Source organism: Artemia sp. Qi Xiang Cuo, chromosome 1 (assembly GCF_049724085.1).
Source record: "Artemia sp. Qi Xiang Cuo chromosome 1, ASM4972408v1, whole genome shotgun sequence".
Taxonomy (NCBI): domain Eukaryota; kingdom Metazoa; phylum Arthropoda; class Branchiopoda; order Anostraca; family Artemiidae; genus Artemia; species Artemia sp. Qi Xiang Cuo.
Genome location: NC_142794.1, coordinates 89221984 through 89246888, shown reverse-complemented (window position 1 = coordinate 89246888; position 24905 = coordinate 89221984). Strand labels below are relative to the sequence as shown.

The 24905-nt window shown below is 34.6% G+C and overlaps 1 protein-coding gene across 1 annotated transcript in view; it reads left to right on the top strand.

Moving 5' to 3' along the window:
• Positions 1 to 12941: 12941 nt before the first annotated feature.
• The window catches only part of LOC148956896 (protein phosphatase 1L), a 145592-nt gene continuing 133628 nt past the window's right edge, over positions 12942 to 24905 (top strand). The window contains exons 1-2 of the mRNA XM_089096708.1: positions 12942 to 13030; positions 21880 to 22099. Coding sequence (XP_088952834.1) covers positions 22075 to 22099 — 25 coding nt within the window. The 5' untranslated portion in view covers positions 12942 to 13030; positions 21880 to 22074. The remainder of the gene's footprint in view (positions 13031 to 21879; positions 22100 to 24905) is intronic.

The window sequence follows — 24905 nt, the reverse complement described above, 5'->3', positions numbered from 1 at the left end:
GCCATCTCCTGTCATGATACACAACTCATTCTGATAGAAAGTTGTTTTTTAAGAAATTTGTAGAGGAAAGATTAACCTTTCGTTTATATCGCAATAGAAATTACATAATTTTACTATGACCAGAATATAGTGACCTTTTTGGCTTCACTAACCTAATTTAGCAGGGTTAATGCATACACTTGACATGATTCAAAGGAAGAACATTATATTTCCTTTGGGAGAAAAATGTCTTTTAATATCTCTGACACACTTTTACAGTGTTGAAAAATGGCGAAAAGAAAGACCCAAAAAAGTTGAAAGAAATAGGTAGATATTTCTATAACCAGGTAGAAACTAGAGGTAAAAATACTAATATTTCAAAATTTCGGCTGCACTTGGGTGCCAGATAGTCCTGGTAGTGCGTGTTGGAGGGCAACCTCATGACCTTGAGTAGACGAGACAGATCTTGAAAACCCGGGCAACGCATGTTGAAGGGCAAGCTCATGACCTTGTATAGGTGGTGCTGCGGCATTGAAAGCAGTCATCCACTCTCTTTTTGGTTTTCGGCCTGGCTGTATTGTTGCCTGCACAGATGAAACTTGGGCAGGCTGTGTAGAGCTGAAGGGAATCGGACAGCGGCCATATTGTATAACTGACGCCCTCACAGGCGCTTTATCTTGGACCCTAGCTCTCTATTCAGGAGAAGTCGGGCATTTGTCGGAATCATCCTTAAAAAAGAAGAAAAATTTAGTATAAAATAACTACTCCCTTTTTACAGAAGAAAAATTAGTACCCCCGCTCCTAACCAGAATTTATTGTCAGGCATAATTTCGTCTAGAAAGCATTTGTCTCAAAGAAGCCCCTCTCCCCCTTTGCAGTAAAGCAAAAAGTAAAAATTTGCGACAATTAGAAATGCTCCTATTTTTACCATTAAGAGAAAAAATTAAATATACTCCGTGTTGGAAATAAACCGGAAAAGCATAGGAATCCTATTTTTACCATTTAGAAAATAAAACAACACATAATTTAAAGCAAAAAATAGCTAAAGTGTGTTTAAAGTTAAAAAAATCTGACATTATTCTTTAGGGCCAAAAGCTGCATCAGATCCAGGCCAATGATTTAAAATATAGATCTCAAAATAGACAACCATAAATATGGTATAATTAAAAGCTAATCAAACACTAAACTTCAGGGTTATATATATATAGGAAAGGTAATTTATTTCGTCAAATCAGTGTCTACATAAATGACACGCTGGCGAGCACAAGCAACCACCTCTTTGCAGTTCACGGGAAGAAACAGTTTGTTTTCACCTTACGATGAAGCTGTTAGAAGCGATGCCCTGCCCCTCCCCCCTCCCCCATATCAAAATCGTGGATCCAAAATAGAAAAAAAACACTATAAATAAATATTTATTATAACTAACACCCATCCCCTCGTGCAAGTCAAAGTATTTACTGTCGCTAATTTGACTGGAAAAAGAATCTTTTTCATGAAAGCAATATAATGCTTAAATTCTAATTCATGAGAATTAACAATCCGGGCACAGACTTGACGAGTGCTAATAATCATCGCTATTTGGATCTTAGCGGCTTTATGTCATAATGGTTGACGGAAGTTGGCTGTCACTTTAGGTAGGATACAGAAACCATGAATTTATCATGGGAGGGGGGGGGGGGGTTTACATGGTAGAAAAGAGCATATTTTACGCTTTCTAACGATTATAAGCAACACATACTGGAGCTTTTATTAGGTGGGATTTACCTGAATTTGAATACACTGGAGGGGGACTATGTAAAATGATTTTATTTGGAAATAAACTAAGAAAATTTACTAAACAGAACTCACATTATTAATCATTGCAGCTAAAGTTTCCTTGTCAATAATATTTGATCTTCTATCCATAATCACCTGAGACTGTATGACAATTTAATCTCGAAGCTTGTCCGTTATATATAAAGTCTGATGGGCTAATAGTCATCTAATGGAAACCTTACTCAACTTCCCACATTTGTTTCGAAAGAAACACATGATACTGTATCGCTAGAATCGATAATATCCCGTCAGATTATGTAAATCAATTTCTTAGAAAACTTTTTCCCCTCTAGTTGATCAATACATTGCCCCGTTAGAATTCAGTGCGCATGAACAAACTTCGTCCCGGAGTCAATATACTTAGTAACAACAAATAAATTGACCTTGAAAAAGGTGTCATTGACTCGTTAGTGGACCAATAATCCATGAATAAATTATATCCTGTAAGTATTAGACTTGATTATAGATGGCAGCACATGTGTTCGTATCGGAGTAATACCTGACTCCCTACTAATCTTAAACTACCCTTAATTTATGAAAAAATAAAATTTGTCATATCCACTCTAACAAATTACCCAACTTTTTTAAATCCTCAAAACTTCTACTTTTAAAATTTTCTCAGTTCAGTCAACACCTCCAAAATACGTTGAATATAACTCCCTCCTCAATCCTACTATTTTCTTGTATGAACACAAAAAGTAGATAAGATTTATCTCGTGTTGCCAATACCCAAGAAATTACTATGAATCGAAATTACCCATCTTCCATCCTACCTGAACATCCCTGTTTTGAAAATGTGCTCCCCCCCCCATCCCCCTAGGACCCCTTATCCAGTTCATACAACCTTAAAGACACTGAGGGTAACATCTGACTCGCCATCCTTTGCCTTTCTCACTCTGTTATTCTTTCCTCTATAAATTTTGCAGTGAGCCCCACTCCCAAACCTCCCAAACCCACTCCCAAACTTAGCCATTTCTCCACATTCTAATTGTCATTAAAGTCACATATAAGTTTGCCTCAGCCAGACGGATAATATAAGTGATTAATAGATGAAATTTTCAGTCCTCCTAGAATGGAGGGTTCAAGCTTTCTATGTATAGAAATTTCAGAATGGAGTGCCAAAAGCCTGAGAAGTGGGGTTTTAGGGTCTGATTTTAAACTCTCCGCGAGAGAAGAAACATCTTAAAAAGAATGATTTAGGGCGTTTTCTCTTCAATTTTTGAGGCAACGAGTCTTTCCAAGTGTTATAATCAACACTTGGTGGAATAGCTTCACCTTATGATATAGATTGAATAGCTTATAGCCACGAATAACTATAATTAGTGTCCTGAATTACTTTGGAAGTAACTAGAATTTTTTTTAATTGATTCATGACCGGATTTTTTTGTTCTGTCCTTACAAACAGCTAAATGAAATTTCGTTTCAGCAGTAAATCTTCTACTGCAAACACATTTAGGTTTCAAATTTAGGCTTTTTAGAGAATCTTATAATCATTTTCCAACAGTTTATGGGGACGAGCTGAAGGTAAGGAGTGTTTCTGCCCAATAATAACCAAAATTTTTATTAAAATAATTTAGACGAGGTTACGTGCACGCACGTAACCTCGTCTAAATTAACCTTAAAAAATGAAATAAAGCTATGTCGACTTCGCATGTCTCTCTCACTATGTATGCGCTGTCACGGTGTACACTCCATGTCTTTCTCGTTTTTTGTGTCTAAATCTACGTATTTGTATGTGTTTTTATCTCTCACACTTTTTTTGCCTGTGTGTCTGGGCGGGTGTTTGCTTATTCCCATGCATGTCTGGCCACTCTAAGTGAACTTAAATTAACTCAACTTTTTGAATATCTCTCTTACTATGACTGTGTGTCTGAGTGGGTGTAGTGCCATCAATAATCGGACTAACCTAAATTCAACGTAACGACGCATGAAGTCAAAATGAATGGAACTTGGATTTTATGACTGTTATCTGATATATCCGATAAAAACTTTGAAAAGGAATTTATTCTTTCTGATTCTTAGATTTTGTAAATTTTATCCGATGTATCTGACATTTGATGATGATAATGCATTTAAGGGATGTTGATAAAAAAAAATTATTCACTCGTGACACCTAGATTCTGTCAATTTTATCCGATGTATCTGACAAAAGATGTTGATAAAAAAATTTATTCACTCAAACACTTAGATTTTATCAACTTTTTCCTATGTATCCGAGAAATGGATGTTGATATAGAATTTAATCACTCTTATACTTAGATTTTGTGAAATTGCTGTATTGTCTGTCTAGAAAACGACTTCAATCGATAATGAATGTTAATAAAGAATTTGTTCAATTTTTTTTTCATAATTTCCTGATTTAAATTTCTGTATTGTGTATCCAAGAGGTGAATTCAAGAAAGAGTTTGTTACTTACTTACTTACTTACTTCCAATTTTTTCTTAATGACATAATAACATATCCAACAACGGATGTTGATAAAGAATTTATTCATTCAGATGCCTAGATTTTGTCAATGTTATCCCATGTGTCTGACAATAGATGTATGCAAATTCCTTTTCTTACATCTCCGAAGTTTTAATAGACATTCTAATCGTTTGATATGCTAGCTTACTCTAAAAATAATGAACAAATAAAAATGTAATCCATAATATATTTTTAATGAAGTAATGCTATGTAGAATATTAATACAAAAATATATTATGATACATTATTAATATCAATGATCAACTTTGGACGCTTTGAATCTTTTCCATAAAATAGTTCACCATGTTCTCTCTTGATATTGTAGCTATTGTCTTCTCTCAGTTCGTAATCAGTAGAATAATCATTATTCCATTTTGAGTCATACACAATTTTTACTAGTTTGTCATCAACAGGCTCAATATGCTTTTCGTCTTTGGTATTATTTGCAACTTTATGAAAATCTTGACAGTGGGGGGGTAACCAATCACCATTGAACACCATCTTTCTCATGAAAAAAGTCCTAAATTTCTAAATTGGTGTTTAAAAGCATATCCACAAAATCATTTTGTCGTGTCGTGATTAATATATCAATAAATTGTGTAAATGCATTTGGACCACGACGTAAAAGTTTCATGCAATAGTCTAATGATGGAGAATCAATTTTCATTATATCGACAAGCATTCCCTGAGAAAATATCTTCCTTTGAATAGACAGCTCTAGAAAATCATCATCTAGAATCAAACATTTTTCCATAAACACAAGATTCCCTATGATTTGCTCTTTCTCAAATCTATCCATTTTTTAGAGTCCTAACACTCACAATAAACTTCAAACTAACCAGAATTTTTTTCTACTCTAAAAATATATGTTAGTCTACTATAGAAAGAAAAACCGTTCTAACCTAAATTCAACGTAACGACACATGAAGTCAAAATAAATAAAACTTGGAATTTATGAATGTTATTTGACGTATCCAATAAAAACTTTGAAAATGAAATTATTCTCTCTAATACTTATATTTTGTCAACTTTTTCCTATGTATCCAAGAAATGGATGTTCATATAGAATATAATCACTCTTATACTTAGATTTTGTGAAATTGCTGTATTGTCTGTCTAGGAAGCGACTTCAATCGATAATGAATTGTAATAAAGATTTTGTTTAATTTTTTTTCATAATTTCCTGAATTAAATTTCTGTATTGTGTCCCCAAGAGGTGAATTCAAGAAAGAGTTTGTTACTTATTTACGTACTTACAATTTTTTCATAATGACATAATGACATATCCAACAACGGATGTTGATAAAGAATTTACTCATTCTGATACCTAGATTTTGTCAATGTTATCCCATGTGTCTGACAATAGATGTATTTAAATTCCCTTTCTTCCATCTCCGATATTTTAATAGACATTCTTAGCGTTTGATATGCTAGCTTACTCAAAAAATAATGAACACATAACAATGTAATGCATAATATATTTTTAATGAAATAATGCCATGTAGAATATTAATACAAAAATATATTATGATACATTATTAATATCAATGATCAACTTTGGACATTTTGAATCTGTTCCATAAAATGGTTCACCATGTTCTCTCTTGATACTATAGCTATTGTCTTCTCTTAGTTCACAATCAGTAGAATAAACATTATTCCATTTTGAGTCATACATAATTTTTACTGGTGTGTCATCAACAGGCTCAATATGCTTTTCGTCTTTGGTATTTTTTGGTTCATTGACTGTTTGATCAATGGCAGTAACATTTGCTGGTGCTTTGTTTTTCATCGATTCATCTTTATATTCCATAGTGCATGGCCGTATCCAGGGGGGGGGGGGTTACCCGGTTTGAACCCCCCCCCCAAAAAATAAAAATTTTTTGACCGACTCGAAAATAAGTCGAAAATTAGTAAAACCTAGGTAAAAATCAGTAAAATTAGTCGAAAACTGATTCAAAAATTAGTAAACCCCCCCCCAAAAAAAAGTCAAAAATTAGTAAACCCCCGCCCCTGAACAAAAATCCTGGATACGGCATAGCGATATTTTCTACCAATGCCCTTTTTATTTTTCTGGCAATTTCACTGTCCATTATCCATCATTTTTACACAGGTAACAGTTTCGGCACGTAGACAAGATATGGTTTACGATATTAGTAGAAGAGTAGGCCTTTCTTTTATTGACCTTCCGTTGAATGCTAATAGCCAAAAGCTGACGATTGGATGTATCAGTAGGTAATGTGTTACCTGTAGCAGTAGTAAGGAGCTGTCCTCTATCATCAACGATTATTTTTATGTTGGCATTCTCTTTGAGTGCAATCATCTCTGGAGATCTCAATCTCGCATAACCACCAACATAAGAGTTGAATTTTTTCGGTATTCCAAAGAAATTTAATTCCTTACTGGAATGACAATGCATGCATACATTTCCAATAGTGCTACCACTTGTACTTGTTTCATAGTTTAAATACTTCTCCTTGTCGGCATTCAATGCTACAATAACATTGTCATGTGAACACACTTTATTAAAATGCTCCATCTTCACTTTTTTTAAAGATATGACTTAGGTGTTTATCGTTCCACTGCGTAAAAATACTGATTTAATACATGCGATAGACTAGGTAGTGTCAATAATCGGACACAGAATAACAGTGGGAAAGCCACATCGTGTCTCTGAGCAATCATTGAGTACAATTTTTAGAGCCTTAAGCATATTTTGTCATTTTAAGATACATACAAAAAAAAAAAAAAAAAATAAAGTTGAATAATTTCGAAGTTTAAAAAAAACAGTTTGTTTTAATGAAAAAAATATCGAATTAGAACCATCAGTCCTCATCATTATGAGTATCCATAACTGGACTTAAATTTCACATTTGAAGCAGGTAATTGTATTTGCCATAATTTTCTTACAAAAAACTAGAGTTTACGGTCAAAAACCCTTATTAGCTCAGATTTTATAGAAATAGTTTATTTTTCGATCCATAACTGGACTTAAGTTTCACCTATGAGCCAACAAATTGTATTTCTCATAATTTTCTTACAAAAAAATAGAGTTTACGGTCAAAAACCCTTATTAGCTTAGATTTTACAGAAATAGTTTAAATTTTTGATCCAAAATGGACTTAAGTTTCACATTTGAACCAGAGAATTGCATTTTCCATAATTTTCTTACAAAAAACTAGAGTTTACGGTCAAAAACACTTAATAGCTTAGATTTTACGGAAATAGTTTTATTTTTCGATCCAAAATGGACCTAAGTTTCACTTTTGAACGAGAGAATTATATTTTCCATAATTTTCTTACAGGAAACTAGAGTTTACGGACAAAAACGATTATTAGCTAAGATTTTACGGAAATAGTTTTATTTTTCGATCCAAAAATAGACTTAAGTTTCACATTTTAACCAGAGAATTGTATTTTCCATAATTTTCTTGCAAAAAAATAGAGTTTACGGTCAAAACCTTATTAGTTCAGATTTTACTGAAATAGCTTATTTTTCTATCCATAACTGTAATTAAATTTCACCTATGAGCCAACGAATTGTATTTTCCATAATTTTCTTACAAAAAACTAGAGTTTACGGTCAAAAACCCTTATCAGCTCAGATTTTAGGCTAGCAATTCGCCCCCCACTATCACACTATAACTACGCTATGACATCCTTCCTCCATCAACCCATCTCCCCCTCAAAACACTTTTCAGCAATTTCTCGTTAAAAATATTATTTCCAAGTCATCCACTCGGGTTTTTTGTAAGCAATACGCCCCCAAACTATCACACTATAACTATTATATGAGGGCCGGCTGCCATCGCCCAATCCCCCCCAAATAAACACACTTTTCAGCCATTTTTAGTTAAAATTTTTATTTCAACTCATTCATTCGAGTTTTTTCGCACGCAATTCGACCCCCCCCCCCCACTATCATACTATAACTACGCTAAGACATCCTTCTGCCATCAACCCATCTCTCCCCCAAAACACTTTTCAGTCATTTCTCGTTAAAAATTTTATTTCCAAGTCATCCACTAGGGTTTTTTGTAAGCAATACGCCCCCAAACTATCACACTATAACTACTCTATGACAGCCGGCTGCCATCACTCCGTCTCCCAACAAAACACTTTACAGACATTTATAGTTAAAAAATTTTCCCAGACTACACTAAGTTTTCCATTTTCGACCTGATACCTTAAACTAGGTATCCTTTTCCCAGAAATAGATTTAAGTTTCACATTTGAATCAGATAATTGTATTTTCCATAATTTTCTTACAAAAACTAGAGTTTACGGTCAAAAACCCTTATTAGCTCAGATTTTAGGCTAACAATTCGCCCCCCACTATCACACTATGACTACTCTAAGAGATCCTTCTGCCATCTACCCATCCCCCAAAAAATATTTTTTCAGAGATTTCTTGTTAAAATTTTTTATTTCAAGTCATCCACACCGGTTTTTCGCTAGCAACTCGCCCCCCCACTATGACACTATAACTACTCTAAGAGATCCTTCTGCCATCAACCCATTCCCCCCAAAAATATTTTTTCAGAGATGTCATGTACAAAATTTTTATTTCCAGTTATCCACATCGGTTTTTCGCAGGCAACTCGCCCCAACTATCACACTATAACTACTCTAAAAGATCCTTCTGCCATCAACCCCTCCCCCCAAAAATATATTTTCAGAGATTTCTTGTTAAAAATTTTTATTTCAAGTCATCCACACGGGTTTTTCGCTAGCAATTCGCCCCCCACTATCACACTATAACTACTCTAAGAGATCCTTCTGCCATCAACCCACCGCCCAAAAAAAATTTTTCAGAGATTTCCTATTAAAAATTTTTTAATTCAAGTCATCCACACGGGTTTTTCGCTAGCAACTCGCCCCCCCCTATCACACTATAATTACTCTAAGAGATCCTTCTGGCATCAACCCACCCCTCCCCCCCCCCAAAAAAAAAAAAATTCAGAGATTTCTTGTTAAAATTTTTTTATTTCAAGTCATCCACACGGGTTTTTCGCTAGCAACTTGCCCCCACAATCACACTTTAACTACTCTAAGAGATCCTTCTCCCAACAAGCCATTCCCCCAAATATATTTTTTAAGATAATTTATGATAAAAAATTTTTATTTTAGCCGTCCCACACGGGTTTGTCACATGACGTTCGATTCACAGTGCAGCACTATAAGTAGTTCAAGACACATTATTCCCTTCACCGTACCGCTTGCATTATACAGTGCGCATCGAAGAAGTAAAGCTTTCCGCTATTATAATTCTCTTCTTGCCATCTACATCTCTCTTAGTATCAACTTTTTAGTATAGTATAACGTTAAACTCTAATTTAAATTGATAACACTGTTCTAACACCACTTGTGTATTATACAGTACACATCGAAGAAGTAAAGCTATCTGTTATTAAAATTCTTTTCTTGCCATCTACATCTCTCTTAGTATCAAATTTTTAGTATACTATAACGTTAAACTCTATTTTAAATTGACAGCACTGTTCAATCACCACTTGTGTATTATACAGTACACATAGAAGAAGTAAAGCTAGGTCAAGTCATAACACCATTTTATCATCGTTAACCATTTCCGTAGATTGATATTGTTCCAAATTTATAATAAATAAGCTATGAGTTAACAACCCCGAGGGGTTACCTTAACTGATAATCACCAATTCGCAAATGCTATACCCTTTTTTCTCCGCCTTCATACGATCCAATTCGCGAATGGTATCTAGCTCTATTTTTTTCCCTATTATTCAATTAATATCGTTCGTATAGTCCAATTCGTAAATGCTAAACCCTTTTTTTCTCCACCTTCATAGGATCCAATTCACAAATGCCATCTACCGACACATTCATATCAAACTATTCTTGGCTAAAGGCAATTGTCCAAAAAAATTAGAAACCGCTCTTGATAGCACATACTTCAAAGAAATGGAACAGTGGATAACGCATGGGTGATAGACAGCTTTTCCTACAAAATCATTCCTAAATACGCAATTTGACAATCTCTAGTTTTCGTTTTAAAACTAAAGCGTGAAACTGTAGTGCATATTCTTGCACATGCTAGAGATAAGACAAATTACGCAAGCACGGTTCAAATCTTATACAAGCTTACTACTATTGTCCACGAAAATTCTTCCCAGGGTTTTTAGGGGGAAATTGTCAGTGAGGATGGAAATAATAGGCATTAATATTAATAATTAACGATGGAGCTAAAATTCAAAATCGCCTTACTACCTTAGAGCAGTTCAAGGATTTTGCACCAAGCCTGCTTTCCTTGCAGCACTTTCCATGGAGTCTTACAATTACCAATGGAATTGATAAGAAATAAACAGCATTTATATTGAATTAAGTGTTCAGATTTAATACTTTGCTTCTTAGACTTGGCGTCTCTGCTTAGTTAGACCAATGTCAGAACTCAATAATCTAAAAAAGACAAGCCAAGGCTGTGCCTTTATTATTGAATGAATTCGTTTTTATCTTTGATTAAATAAAAAAAAACAAGTTTTTTAAACTGAAAGTAAGGAACGACGTTAAAACCTAAAACGAACAGAAATTATTCCGTATATGAAAGGGACTTTCCCCTCCTCAGCGCCTCTCTCTTTACGCTAGAGTTTGACTTTCTCACAACTCTATTTTTTTAAACAATAAAAAACTCTAGCCTAAAGAGCGAGGCGCTGAGGAGGGAACAGCCTCTTTCATATACGGAATAATTTCTGTTCGTTTTAAGTTTTAACGTCGTTCCTTACTTTTAGTTTAAAAAACTTGTTTTTTTATTTAATTTCTGATCGGTTTTTGTATATTTTTCATATGTTTTTAATACGTATATTAGGAGGTTTGCCCCCTAGGCAATACCTTGCTCTTTAAGCTAAAGTTCAAATTTTGTTCCAATTCTTTAAAAATGACCCCTTAAACAACAAAGGCTGTTAATTAGAATAAATAGCTCTTATGAAAGTACTAACAAATGTTTGGCTTAAAGAGCGAGGTATTGACTAGGGGGTGAACCCAATCATATAGCTAACATTTTCTGTTCGTTTTAAGTTTTGATGTTGCTCCTTACTTACAGTTGAAAACTCGTTTTTTTATATTTAATTTCTGATTTTTTTAAAATAATGCTGGGGAGTCCGGCGCCCCCTTCATAGCAATGTCCCTTCCCCAAGAAAACTTCCTTCGTGGAAAGATCCTCCTACATAACCCTCGACCCACCCCCACCCCCACTACCAGAAAAAATTCCCCCTGAAAACGTGTGTATTCTTCCCAATAATCAATGCTATATGTTAACATTGGGTAAAGTTCATAACTTTCAGCCCTCCCCCCGGGGGCTTCGGGGGATTAAGTCATCCTAAAAGACATAGTTATCACATATTCGACCATACTAAACAAAATGGATGTCTCAAAATTTTGATCGGGTGACTTTGGGAAAAAATGAGCGTGGGAGGGGGCCTAGTTGCCCTCCATTTTTTTTGGTCACTTAAAAAGGGCACTAGAGCTTTTAATTTCCGTTCCAATGACTCCTCCTACGATATTCTAGGACCACTGGGTCAATACGATTACCCCTGGGGAAAAGAAAAAAAAAAACAAAAAAACAAATAAACCCGCATCCGTGAACTTTCTTCTAGCAAAAAATGCAAAATTCCACATTTTCTTAGATAGGAGCTTGAAACCTCTACAGTAGGGTTCTCTGATACGCTGAATATGATGGTGTGATTTTCATTAAGGTTCTATAATTTTAGGGGGTCTTTTCTCCTTTTTTTGAAAATAAACCAAATTTTCTCAGGCGCGTAACTTTTGATGGGTAAGATTAAACTTGATGAAACTTATATATTTGAGATCACAAATAAAATTTGATTCTTTTGATGTATCTATTGGTATGAAAATTCCGTTTTTTAGACTTTTGGTTACCGTTGAGCCGGGTCGCTCCTTACTTACAGTTCGTTACCTTTAACTGTTTGATTATTCAGATATATTTTGCATTGAACCGGCAGAATCTATCACAAAAGTAAGGAAAGCGTATTAATGGGTTACAATTTGATGATGAAGCTTGTCTAGAGATCTTGGGTAATCGATATTGATGACCACCGTTAGGGTGCCATAACCATTGGCGTTTCATTACTTCCAGATCTGTGCCAGTTATGGATAAAGATATTCTTAATGACCTTGTTTTGCTTTAAACGTTTTACTATCTACCAATTTTGAAACAAAAAGGCAACTGGTCTCTATATTAGTTATACCTAATGGTGTATGTTACTAGAATCCCTGTTTCTCCGGAAGAAGCCATTAAACTACGATTCAGTTCACACACACTGCTGGCTTTGATTCAAGAAAAAACAAATCAGTCTTTGTTGTCCCCTAGTAAGATTTTTTGTCCATATTTACGAAACATATCTTCATGTTCACTTATCCGGCCAGCGGTTACCCCTATCTTTAAAACTATTAGGTTTATACTATTTTCCCATACTTTTCTGAAATCGTCGAATACAGCTATGGTTGCTCCCACAACGAAGTAAAACAGAATTGAATAAAAAAGCTAATTATTTACTTTTTTCCAACCTTAATTTAGCTTCTGGTTTGTTTCTTATATGCTTCAGAAGTTATTCTTGTGCTTTATCATGGCGCATGTACTGTGTTTCCGTTCGGATTTTGGCTCTGTATTCGCTATAGTCCTATCTGTACCTTTCTCGTGAGTGGGTTTTGTTGCTTTTTATGACATACTAATATATTGAATCCTAAGAGTTCTGTAAATAAGCATTGTACAACATTATGTGTAAGTAGTAATAAGTCATCATTACCTTATCCACAGCAGTAGCAGCAACCGAGCAAGAGCGAACCCCACCTTGGTGTAACCGAAAATTAAGAAAGTGTATTTTTAACTAAATTTCGAAACGTAATGTAGCCTTTTTCATAAATACTTGGCAAGGGTATCGTACGATATGCCCCAGAAATACAGAAGATAAACAAAATAGTTTTAGGGTGTGATCTCATTATTATTTATAAAGACCTAAGCTGACTTAGTTGAAACTAAAAAAAAAAAATGAAATTCCTATCAATGAAGCAAGGAAACTTTAAACGAACATAAATTAAAATAATCAATTTAGTCCAACTTACAAAAAGCCGCAGAGGATTACCGCAGATAGTTGTCTTTCTGCCACCACTGTATAAACTTTCACAATGAGAACAGTGTCATATTTTTTACTATTTTTTGCTTATTTTTATAAATATGCGCGCCATTTGCTTTTTTAAAATTTGAAATTTGATGAAGTTATTTTTGTATTTAAAACATAAATTATTGCTTGAGCAGGAATGAAGGGTGGCTAACTTACCCTTTACTGTGGTAAATTATGCTCGATTTGCGTTTATTATACTGTTTATCGTATAACTCAATATGCTGCTTCGAATATTAACTACCAAAACAAACAAAAATTTCATTCGGATTACGAGGTTATTATGTGTCTTTAAGGATAGGTTTACAAACATAAAAAAATATTTAAAAAATAAAGCTCTCAGACCACACTGGCTACGCATGGCGTAAGAAAAAAAAATGATGATCAGGTACTTTAGTTGATCATTTTTGATTTTTTTCATTTTTTAATAAAAATAAAAAACACGGGAATTTTCACCCATTTCAAAAAAAAAAAAAATCATCAGTTTTGCCATGTTAATTCTAATCAAATAAATAGACAGTCTGAATCAATGAGTATGGATAGAATTTATTCCCAATCAAAATTTTTGAATGGTCTTTCATTTGTGTTTTTTCAATTACTTTTTATCCATCTGTTAAAGTGATTTCCAAAGTTTTATTGTTTTGTTTTTTCTTTTATTTGCGGGAATTGCAACTAATAATTATTCAGCCCCCTAGAAGTATCATGCGAGTTTAATCTTTTACTTAATACTATCAATTTTTCTTTTAATGAACCTTCTACTGATATTATACAGCAACTAACTTAATATAATCACCTTTGGCGGAAAAATAGAATTAAAAACGCATCCGTTTTCAAATTTATCTGAGGAAATGCAAAATTCCGTATTTTCGTATAGATAAAGAGGTTTATTGCTACAATAGCCTCTTTAGGCCATATTTGAATTAAATTGAATTAAAGTTTATTAAACAAAAACAAAACACACAATTTGATCATTTGACAAGTAGCCGTCCGAGAGGAAACAAAGCTCAAAAGAAAAAAAAACAAAAAAAAAAAACAAGCACGTAGAGAAATACTAAAAATATGCATAACAATAACGATATTACGACATAATAAAAACACAGAAATAGCAATAACAAAAACACACATAAGACAGATACTGTCTTAATAACAAAACAAAATATCACAAAGTACTCAGTCACAAAATAACAATAACGATAACAATAATAACACAACAAATTAACAACTTAAAACTTCACTAACCTAAAACTACCCACAATCCATCAAAATACAAATACAAAAATACAATTCTACAAGCTACTACTACTACTACTACTACTAACAACTCACCGCAGAACCAAGCCACCTGAGGCCAACAGAGCTACGCACGCTCCTCCTCCATCCCAATCTATTCAGAGCCTCCCTTTTTACACCCTCCCATGAAGTTCCCATTTCCCTTAATTCCTTCTTTATGACGTCCTCCCACCCCAAACGAGGATGACCTGCTTTCCCTAGACGGTTGGCCGAAAAGGACAATCTTTGGCAATCTGTCATCCTTCATCCGCACAACGTGCCCTAGCCATCTCAACCTTTCTTTCATCATAGCCCTAGAGAGCGGAATTGAATCACATTTTTCGTACAGTCTGTTATTTGAAAGACGTTAAGTCAGACGGATACCCAGAACAAACCTTACGAAATTTCTCTGAAAAATATCTAGCAAATCTGTATCCGCTTTTCGAAGCACCCATGCTTCAGAGCCATATTTGACTACTGTCATCACTGTAGATTCTAATATTCTAATCTTGGTTTGCAGACTTATCTTCCAATTCTTCCAAACTCGTTTTAATTGTGAAAAAACTCCCTGAGCCTTGGCTTTCTACTTTTACATCTTCACTGCTCTCATCATCTTTACTAATAATACTACCAAGGTAAGTGAAGCTGCCCACTTGATCAATCTTTTCATGACCCAACGTCAGCTTTTCATCTTCACTTATTCCTAGCCTTAGTGACTTAGTCTTCGTAACATTAATTTTCAAACCTATTCTAGCATCCTGAACTCGCAAAAACCTCTAAAAGTTCATTCATTTTGCTCACACTTTCCTCTTAGATCTTCAGCATAATCTAAGTCCAGGAGACTTTTTCCTCCCTATTTGATTCCGTGGTCTCCCATTGCCTTTCCTGTGCTCCTTAATACAAAATCCATCAAAATAATCTATATAAAAAGGGAGATAGAACACAACCCTGTTTAACTCAAGATTTAATACGAAACCAGCTACTAACCTCATTTCCTAGCTTAACCGCAGCAGTGTTATTCTCGTACATATCTCTAATCACTTTAATGTATTTGTCTGATATACCATACAAGGATAAAACCTTTGCTAACGCTCTTTTATCAACAGAATCGAACGCTTGCTCATAATCTAAAAAACTAAGGACCAAAGATGTTTGACAGCTCAGGCACTTCTCTGTTATTAACCTAAGAGTGAAAATTTGGTCGATGCATCCTCTACCTTTTCTAAAACCGCATTGTTTTTCTCTTAAAACTTTGTCTACGGAATCTCTCAGTCTAAGAAGCATCATATTACTAAGTAATTTGCTACCTACAGAGACCAGACTAATGCCTCGATAATTACCACACTCACTTTTATCACCTTTCTTATAAAGTGGTTTAATTAAGGTTTTCCTAAAATCATTTGGTACTTCGATGCCCACTTTCACAAAGTTTCGCAACCTTTTAAATCATCAAAAATTATACTTTTTAAAATTACCTCAAGAAAATCAGCCTCTCCAAAATGCGTTGGAAATACCTCCCTCCCCATATCCCGTAACTCCGTATACGTACTCATAAAATGGATCCTCCTCTCTACCATGAGTTGCTGATAAGAACCATTTTTAGTAGTATAACTCTCAATGCATCTCCTCCTCTCACCAAAACCAAAAATATACCAAGAATTGAAATTGCCCATTGTATGTTTTTCCTAAATGTCTCTGCATTCATGGGCGTAGGGAGGGGGGGGCAGGGGAGGGCAGCTGCCCCCTCTAGACCTTCAAATTTACATTGGATATGGCTGGAAAAGCAGATGGTTCTGAAAAAGCAGTTGATGAAACTCCATTACAATATCGACTACCCCCCCCCGAGGCAATATGCTGCCCAATCCTGCCTACGCCCATGTGTGCATTAAAATAAGTTTCCTCCCCCGGGACTCCTGAGGCAAGCCCTTACAGCCTCAAGGACACCAAGGGCGATATCTAACTATTAAATTTCAATTCCCTGCTCTTTTAGTCTTTTTTCTGCCATTTTTACAACTAGACCCACTTTCAAACCTAGCTCTTTCCCCACATTCCAATTTTCACTTATCTATCATTAATCACCTTTTTTCATGTCACTTACTAGAATTTCTTCATTTGCATTCCTTACTAGTCTGCTTCTATGCAGACGCATATTCCTTTCCCAATGTTTTACTATCCACACTAACCTATCCACCATTAACGGTAACAAACCTAAAACTCCTTCTGACAATACAGAGTTTAACTTATCACTAAACCCAGCAGCCGCTTAATATACATCAGTTGAAACTGTACCACCGTATCAGCCTTTTCCATACCCCACGCCTCTCCTGAATAAGATTTCCAGTTAACATTGGCTAGATATCGATTCTTTACTATAATTATTCTCAATAAAATGACAACGGAACCACTATGGTCAGAAACTGGACCACTAGTCTGAAATCTGAACCTCTACTATCATGGATTTTAAATGATTTTGGTAAATAAACAGAGTTTTTCTCTTTTTTTTACTTTTTTATGACAGTTCATTATGTCTTTATTGTCACCTTGCTTTCACATGTAGAATGAAAGCGCGACTCTTTATATACATTCCACCTAAACAATTTTGACAACATGAAGTGATTAAAGATAGAAACTTATGATTCTCCCAATTAACATAAACTTTTAAAATAATACAGTCAGCTACCCTTGTGGTAGTGTAGTGGAGCATACTGGTCCTACCGATCGGTTGGTTTCAGGTTTAATCCCGCACGCCGTAAGGGAACGATCTAAACATATTCTCTGGAATAGATTTTATAATTATTTTTAATGTATATATGTTTCATGTGCAATTTTGCCTGCATCATAGAAACTAAAAACGATACAACCCCTACTGAGGCAAATATGACGTAAGTATGCTTTTCGAGTGCATTCATAAATATGACATCACTCACATGAATCTTTTTTTCAAAACTAGGATTGTTAAAGAATTTTATCAAACTTCTAACCTATATAGATCGTTTCTTAGCCAAACTAATAAGAGACGAACCTAAGAGAATGAGTCACCTAAGTAAGTCAAATACGGCACAATAACCTACAACACAACTTTTCAAAATATGCTTGTACTGCCTTAACTTATAGTTACTATATCTCGAGGTAGGTTCTTTACTAGGCATCAGCTATCTCTACAGCCAAGATACCGATGAAACTTAAATAATCCCTGTTAATCAAGAACTATGCCGATCCTTTATGTAATTTTTGCTGTAGTTTACAGTTGGTTTTTTACTATGATTCTTTTAGAAACCACGATATACGATGAACACTGCAGTCTTCAGTTATATATAGGAATTTTAGTACTAAACAACTTCGGTCCTTATATATAATTATGTAAACCCTGATTACAAACAGGAAAAAGCCTAGGGCTTTTTCTTCTTTGGAGTAGTAAGAGACAACTCTCAAAGAATCAGACAGCTAACTAAGTCCAATGTATGCAATGGTTTGTTCTTCTAATGATCGTCTTTTAATATAACTTTACCACGAACTGTTTAATTGCTTCAAAAATCAAATATCTTTGAAAAGACTGCAGTATGAAAACACATCAAAAATGCAGTTTTTAGTGAAAAAATTTATTCTGTTTTAAAAATAATTTGTTTATGTTACAAAAGGTTTTTAACCCCATTAATTTCCGTTAAAATGAGCTATTGAACAACTCTCTACGATGTTCCAGTTCCAAGTTATCTGTGGAAAAAAAAGATGTCGTTTAGGCAGAATGCTGTAGTAGCTTCCCCTTTTCTTGATTTTCAAGGCAATATATTTCCCTTGCTGTTCAAGCCAAGGACAGAAAGTTTCCTATACAGGTATTTCAGACAAGGCGGTTCTAATGGTGTACTTTTTGTTTTGATCTGACTCTTTTATTTAGGAGTTATGGGTTTTTATATTTCTTAACATTGGACGTGATCGTCTCTTACTAGGTTGCTAGCTACCGCTGCAACCCGGATGCTAGCTACCGCTGCAACCCAAATATTAGAAATACCTTTTTTTAATTACAAAAGGTTTTTAACCCCATCAGTTTCCTTTAAATGAGCCATTAAACAGCTCTTTACGATGTTCCAGTGCCTTGCTACCTGAGGAAAAGAAGAAGAAGAAGAAAGAGAAAAAATGCCGTAAATGCAGAATATCCTGGTTGCTGCCGCTATTCATGATGCGAAACTTCATCGAACCTCTCGTATCCGAAAAGCTGCATATAGCGTATTATTCCTTTTCCTCGTATTTTTCCTAACAAGCCAACAAAAATTAAATATCTGATGAGTCGCACTATAGTCCTCTCGGAATCCAGCCTATACTTCTATTAATTTATTTGTTCCTTTAGATCAACTATCTAATGCTAAAACTTTACAAAATAATTTGCTAATGTCATTTGCTAAATGGATGCCTCGATAACTCTTGCTCGTTTTAGTTTTTTCAAAAGCGGAAAAACTATTGAAATTTTCTACTGTTGAGGCCAAACCAACTCGCTAAGGACACTTGAAAATAAAGTAAACAACAAAGCCAACACACATACCCTAAACCCCTTCCAATTCCTTGTGGGGATGCCACCAATCTTGGTCTAAGTTTTCTCTCATCTTCTTTAGCGAATTCCATATGTCATCACATGTGAAAGGCTGTAGTAGTTTCTAATCATCCAGAACATAAAACATGGGCACTAAAAGGGGGGTGGGGCTCAGAATTTTTTTGGGAGGGGAGGCACAAAATAGGTTGATCCGATGAACGTGCGTTAGGAGCAAGTTTAATTAACGCAAACTTGCGTTAATCAAGTAAATAACATAACTTTAAACTACGTTAGGGGGCGCCCCCCCCCGCACCCCCTGGATCCACCACTGGCACTAATGTTCCTGGAAATGCTGAGTATGCATATACAATGTTGGTTATGATTGCACCCCTTTTTTTCTTAATGATTTAGAGGAATTTAAATTCACCATTTTAATTAATGTTTGAATAACGTTTAGTTAATTAACCTAAAGTGTAATTAATTCACGTTTATTCTGTATTGAGAAAAGTCAATAATTTTGCAGTTACTAACTAAAAGCTGTTGAACAAATAAGATTTTCATAATTTAAGAGAAATAGGGAAAATATCCTTCTCCCCCATAGTCTTAACGGTTTGAGTGATTAACGTCGAGCATATTTGGTCCTCCTAGAATAGATATTTCAAACTTTCTATGCATAAAAATACAAGATCCAGTATTTTCCCTGACAAGGATAGTCATTAGTCCATATTTTTTTTTTCCAGGATAATTGTATTGATTCTTTTGTTGTAGATTATTGGAAATTTTTCATTCGAAAAGATTTTAAACTGTTGGTGCCTTTTTAAGCAATAAAGGAGATCAATAAACAGAAAAGTGTCAATTTCTTACTATTTTATGCAATGGAACATCAATATTGACCCGTATAGGGTAAAAATGCTAAGGAGGAAAATCCCAAGATATGCGACAAACTTCGAATATCGAAGAGTTTTTCAAATGACCCTCCCCCCTTTAGAAGCCATAGCAGAAATCACTGGGATTTCACCCTAAAGATATATGTAGCTTATGAACCTATTTTACCTATTTTGTAGACTATTCATCAAGTACAACTAGCGGTTATGCAATATTGTATAGTTGTGCTCCAGTTCTTAAAGTGAAGGTCATTAGGTGATATTCTGGGGACGGAGTGTGCCAAAAACCCTAAAAGTGGATTTTTAGGCCCTGATTTTTAACCCTCCGTGAGAGGCACTTAAGATAAATTCTTGCTCTCCGACTTCTTTTTTCCTGAAACTAAGTTCGATAGGCAGATATCCTTTCTTCGGGAACGCTGTAGTTTTTTTAGATTTTTTTTTCTTTAATTAGAAGTTTATTTTGCGCAATTTGGTCTTCCATTTGAAATTATTTGACTTAGAAATAGTTTTATATCACTTATAAGTGATAATTAGAAAAAGGAGGAATGGAAGAGGCAAGGGCCAAAGGACTTTATCTTTGGGCCTCACAGTCATATTGATGGAAACTCCATTTATGAGCCAAATCAACAAGTTGAACGTGGCCGCCACTCTGCTAGAATGTGTATTAAAAGATTTTGTTTCATTTGGCCTTTTTTTTGTATAATTGAATAGTCTTCTTCTATGGTATCACTAGGGTACGGACCACTATGGTTATCACTCCTGGAGACACTTTTTGGGAACTTTCAGCCTATTCTGATTAAAATGTCTATCTATATATTCTAATTTAATGCCATTATGGACTAAAGAACTTGGTTGTGCTTTGGGGTGAAGTTTTTACTGATTCTGATTTTTAAGCAAGACTTCAAATTTTTTCGTCGAATAATTTTCCTCCTAATTATTAGGACAATCCAATATATATGAAGCTCGAAAAAATGCATAAATACACATCGATTTTCGTTTAGTTTACACCGGTTTTGCCGTTTTTTGGCTATTTTTCCCACTGACCGGATTTTTACCCTCGCAAGTAATGGGCTAGGGTCTTTAACCCTTCCAAACTTTTTATCATTAAATAACATGTTTTGAATAGGCTTTATGCATTTTCATAGTCTTAAAATTCGTCAGAATTCAATAAACAGAAAGAAAAAGTGAACAGACATGCAGAAATATAGACAGTGACAGAGAACCGCTTGATTTCTTATGAATAGAAGACCAGCAGAATTTGGCTATGTTTCTCTCAAATAATAGTCATGGACGTTCAATTTTTGTAAATATAGCTTGCTTCCTCCTCCCTCGTTTTCTTTTTCTTTGCTGGGGTGGATTCCAGGCCTTTGACTCTTGCACATGTAACTTGACGTCACTGGTTGATTCGGTTTGTTTCCCTTTCACTCTTAATATCATGAAGTCCAATTCTGATTTTTTTTTTTTGGGGGGGGGGAGGGTGGGTGTTGCAATACATATATCAATTCTCATTGCTCTGAAATTACTCGTCACAAATTTGGACGTTTTGAGCTTGACTATTTTAGACAATTCCTTTCGATATTGTTAGGATTCTTACGCATTTGGCCTAATGCCTTTGGACAATTTGTCTGTTGCCCTTGTACTCTTGATATCATTAGGTCAAACTCAATTTTTTTTTTTTAGGAGGGTCGTATATGCACATTTCCATTCTTATTGTTCTAAGATTGCTCTTTATAAATTTTAGACGTTTTGATCTTGACCATTTTAGCTCTTTCTTTAGGATGGACGATTCAACAGAATCCAAAATTCTGAAAGATGAAATAGCTGCTCACATTATAATTTTTTTCAAGCTTACGTCGAAGGCATTGTCGTCTGAAAAAGTGAACCGAAACTACTCGAATTTTCAGTATTTCTATCTGGAGAATTTATATTTGCTATTTTGGCCTTCTTCATTCTTGTGTTCTATAGAAAGCAGATGCAAATATTACAGAATATTTTTGGTAAGTTTATTTCTGACCTTTTTTTTTACTTACTTCTTTAATTCATATTTTCAAACCTTTTATGGAAATAAACTGTTGCTAAAAAATAATAGTCACCATTAGTACCCGAAACTCTAAAAATTATTTTTTTTTTTTACAATAAAAAAAGAATGAGAAGAAGTTGTTTCTTAAGGCTGTTTCAAAAACATAAAATTTGTCAAGTATATAATCACCCAGCTAAAAATATTACAATAAAAAATTGTATGACTTTAGGAAAAGAGAAAGCTCTTAAATAAGAAATTATCTTTATGAAAAATACACCATAAAATTCAGCCAATTTCAAGACTCGTGTGCCGGACGTTCAAATCCCCTGAATTTGTATTTTGTTTTAAAGAAAGTTGGTTGATCGCTAGTTTAGGTTTATTTTTTACATACCTTGTACCTCTAAGCCAATAAGAGAAAAACAAATGAGGCGCCATTGCCACATATTAATAGAACTTCTTCTGAATATCTTGTTTTTTACTGTGGTTCCCCCAATCCCTTTCCACATTTCCTTTAAGCAACAAGCCTATCAGACTTACAAAAGGTTTTGGCCTATTTCGGGCGTCACGAACCAATACAGCTAAAGTTTGTTATAAAAGAAAAACGGCTCCCAACTGATGAGAATAAAAATTTTTGACCCTGTTGAAAAGTGTAACAAATTTTCATCAAGTCTTCTGTTCATATAGGTTCCCTCAGACTAATAGCTGACGGATATAGGGTAAGTTTAAAGCTCAAAAGAAAATTGTAGATCCCCTTTCAAACGAGTCAATATTTAAGAGGCAAAAATGGTTAGTATTATTTTTCTCTTTCTTGAACAAAGTTTGCAAAGTCCTTAACTCGATGTCCCTGTAATTTTGAATTATTATGGATATGCTATTCTGATTGTATGAGTAACTTTAATTTCTATTATTTTCTCTCACTACTTTACTGTGAATACATCAAGGTTCGACTTGGGCTAATGGTTCCGAAATTTTTAGGCGGGTCAAACTTACACATTGGATACCACCTGCATGCTCTGCATTTAAAAAGAAGATGAGGCCCTTTCCTCCTCCACCCCACCCAAACACAAAAAATTTCAGCTTTATCTCCAAAAAAATATTCGCAAGATGCTGTAGACACCCCTTTATAACAATCTGGAAGCTCTTAAGATAAATATATAAGTGGATTTAGAGACCCCCCCTCCCCTAGTATCCCTTTAGCTGGAAGATAACTGTTTCACAAAGTGTGCAATATTAATTCTAAGCTGGTAATAGCTCGTCTCTTATAGCAAAAATTCTTTATTTAAAAAATATCGAAACAAATATTATGTTTTAATCTGCACAAAGGGGGAAGGAGTAAGTGGTATGGCCCAGGATAAATATTTTTCAAACAAATCCTCCCTTCAAAATATTAAATATCAGAAACTGAAAGATTATTTGTGGAATTTGCCCCTCCCAATCCGTCCCTACGGTATTTTTCTAAGGCACCGTTTAAGGGGTACCTTTTGAAGTTGTTTGTTTTTTTCTAAGGTTAACTATACTGTAAAGACAGCAACTTGAGGTGCATTGAAGCTCCCTTCAACTGTATGGTGTTCCTGAACATGACATTAAAACCGGTTAAAAAAAAACTCCAAACTATTAAGGTAAAGAGCTAAGTTAAATCTAATATTGAATACATAACATCCTATATACAGAAGCTACCACCTTCTACACGACTCACCCCTTGCGCTGAAGCTTTTCGACAGGATTTGCATAAAAACAAATATTTACGTTCAAAAGCTGTGATCATTAGTAAATTTCACAGGTAAAAGGGGTAAACACTAAGCATACAATTTTGATTCTACTGAAGTAATAATCCACCTCTTTAAAATAAAAGAACAACTGTCATGTCAACTATCAGGTCCTATGTCAATTTTAGATTCTTGGGCAATCTGCCAGTCACTCTAGGCAGGCGTGCCTTTCCAAAAACTAACACACAAGTACTTGTCCAATAAGAGAGTCGTACTTACTCCCGTCATTTACCCGTCCCATTTAAACATTTTTGCCTCTCAGTTACTCGGACTATCTGTCTTGGCTTTTTTTTCTACAATTAGCCATGTCTTGATGCTTACTGCAAAATACTTGATTTTCAATTCAAAATCAACGGATTTTGCAAAAACCCTTCTCTCCGCAAAAAATAATCGGTGCTAGTCAGCCTTCCTCTTCGATGCTGTTGAAAATTAAATAAAAAAAATAAGTTTTTTTTAACTAAAAGTAAGGAACGACGTTAAAACTTAGAACAAACAGAAATTATTCCGGATATGAAAGGGGCTGTCCCATACTCAACGCCTCGCTCTTTACGCTAAAGTTTGACTTTCTCACAACTCTATTTTTTTAAACAATAAAAAACTTTAGCGTAAAGAGCGAGGCGTTGAGGAGGGGACAGCCCCTTCCATATACGGAATAATTTCTGTTCGTTTTAAGTTTTAACGTCGTTCCTTACTTTCAGTTAAAAAAAACTTGATTTTTAATTTAATCTTATAAAGACACTATTATAAACAGCAATATGAAAAGTAGACTAACTATAATAGACATGACACATCAGACTCAATTTTTTTTAGATCAAAAATGAAAACAGAACAGTTTATCCATAAGCTGTATCCGATATCTAAAAATAAATGCATGAATAAAATCTGTGCAAGTTTTTTTTTCTTGAAAATTCCAAGGTTTCTTGCTTGAAAATAAGAAACGGTAGGATACATAATACATGAAAGGGAAAGTTGAAGGCGGTTGGGCGCACTCTCCATCGCCCATCGCCCTGGCCATCA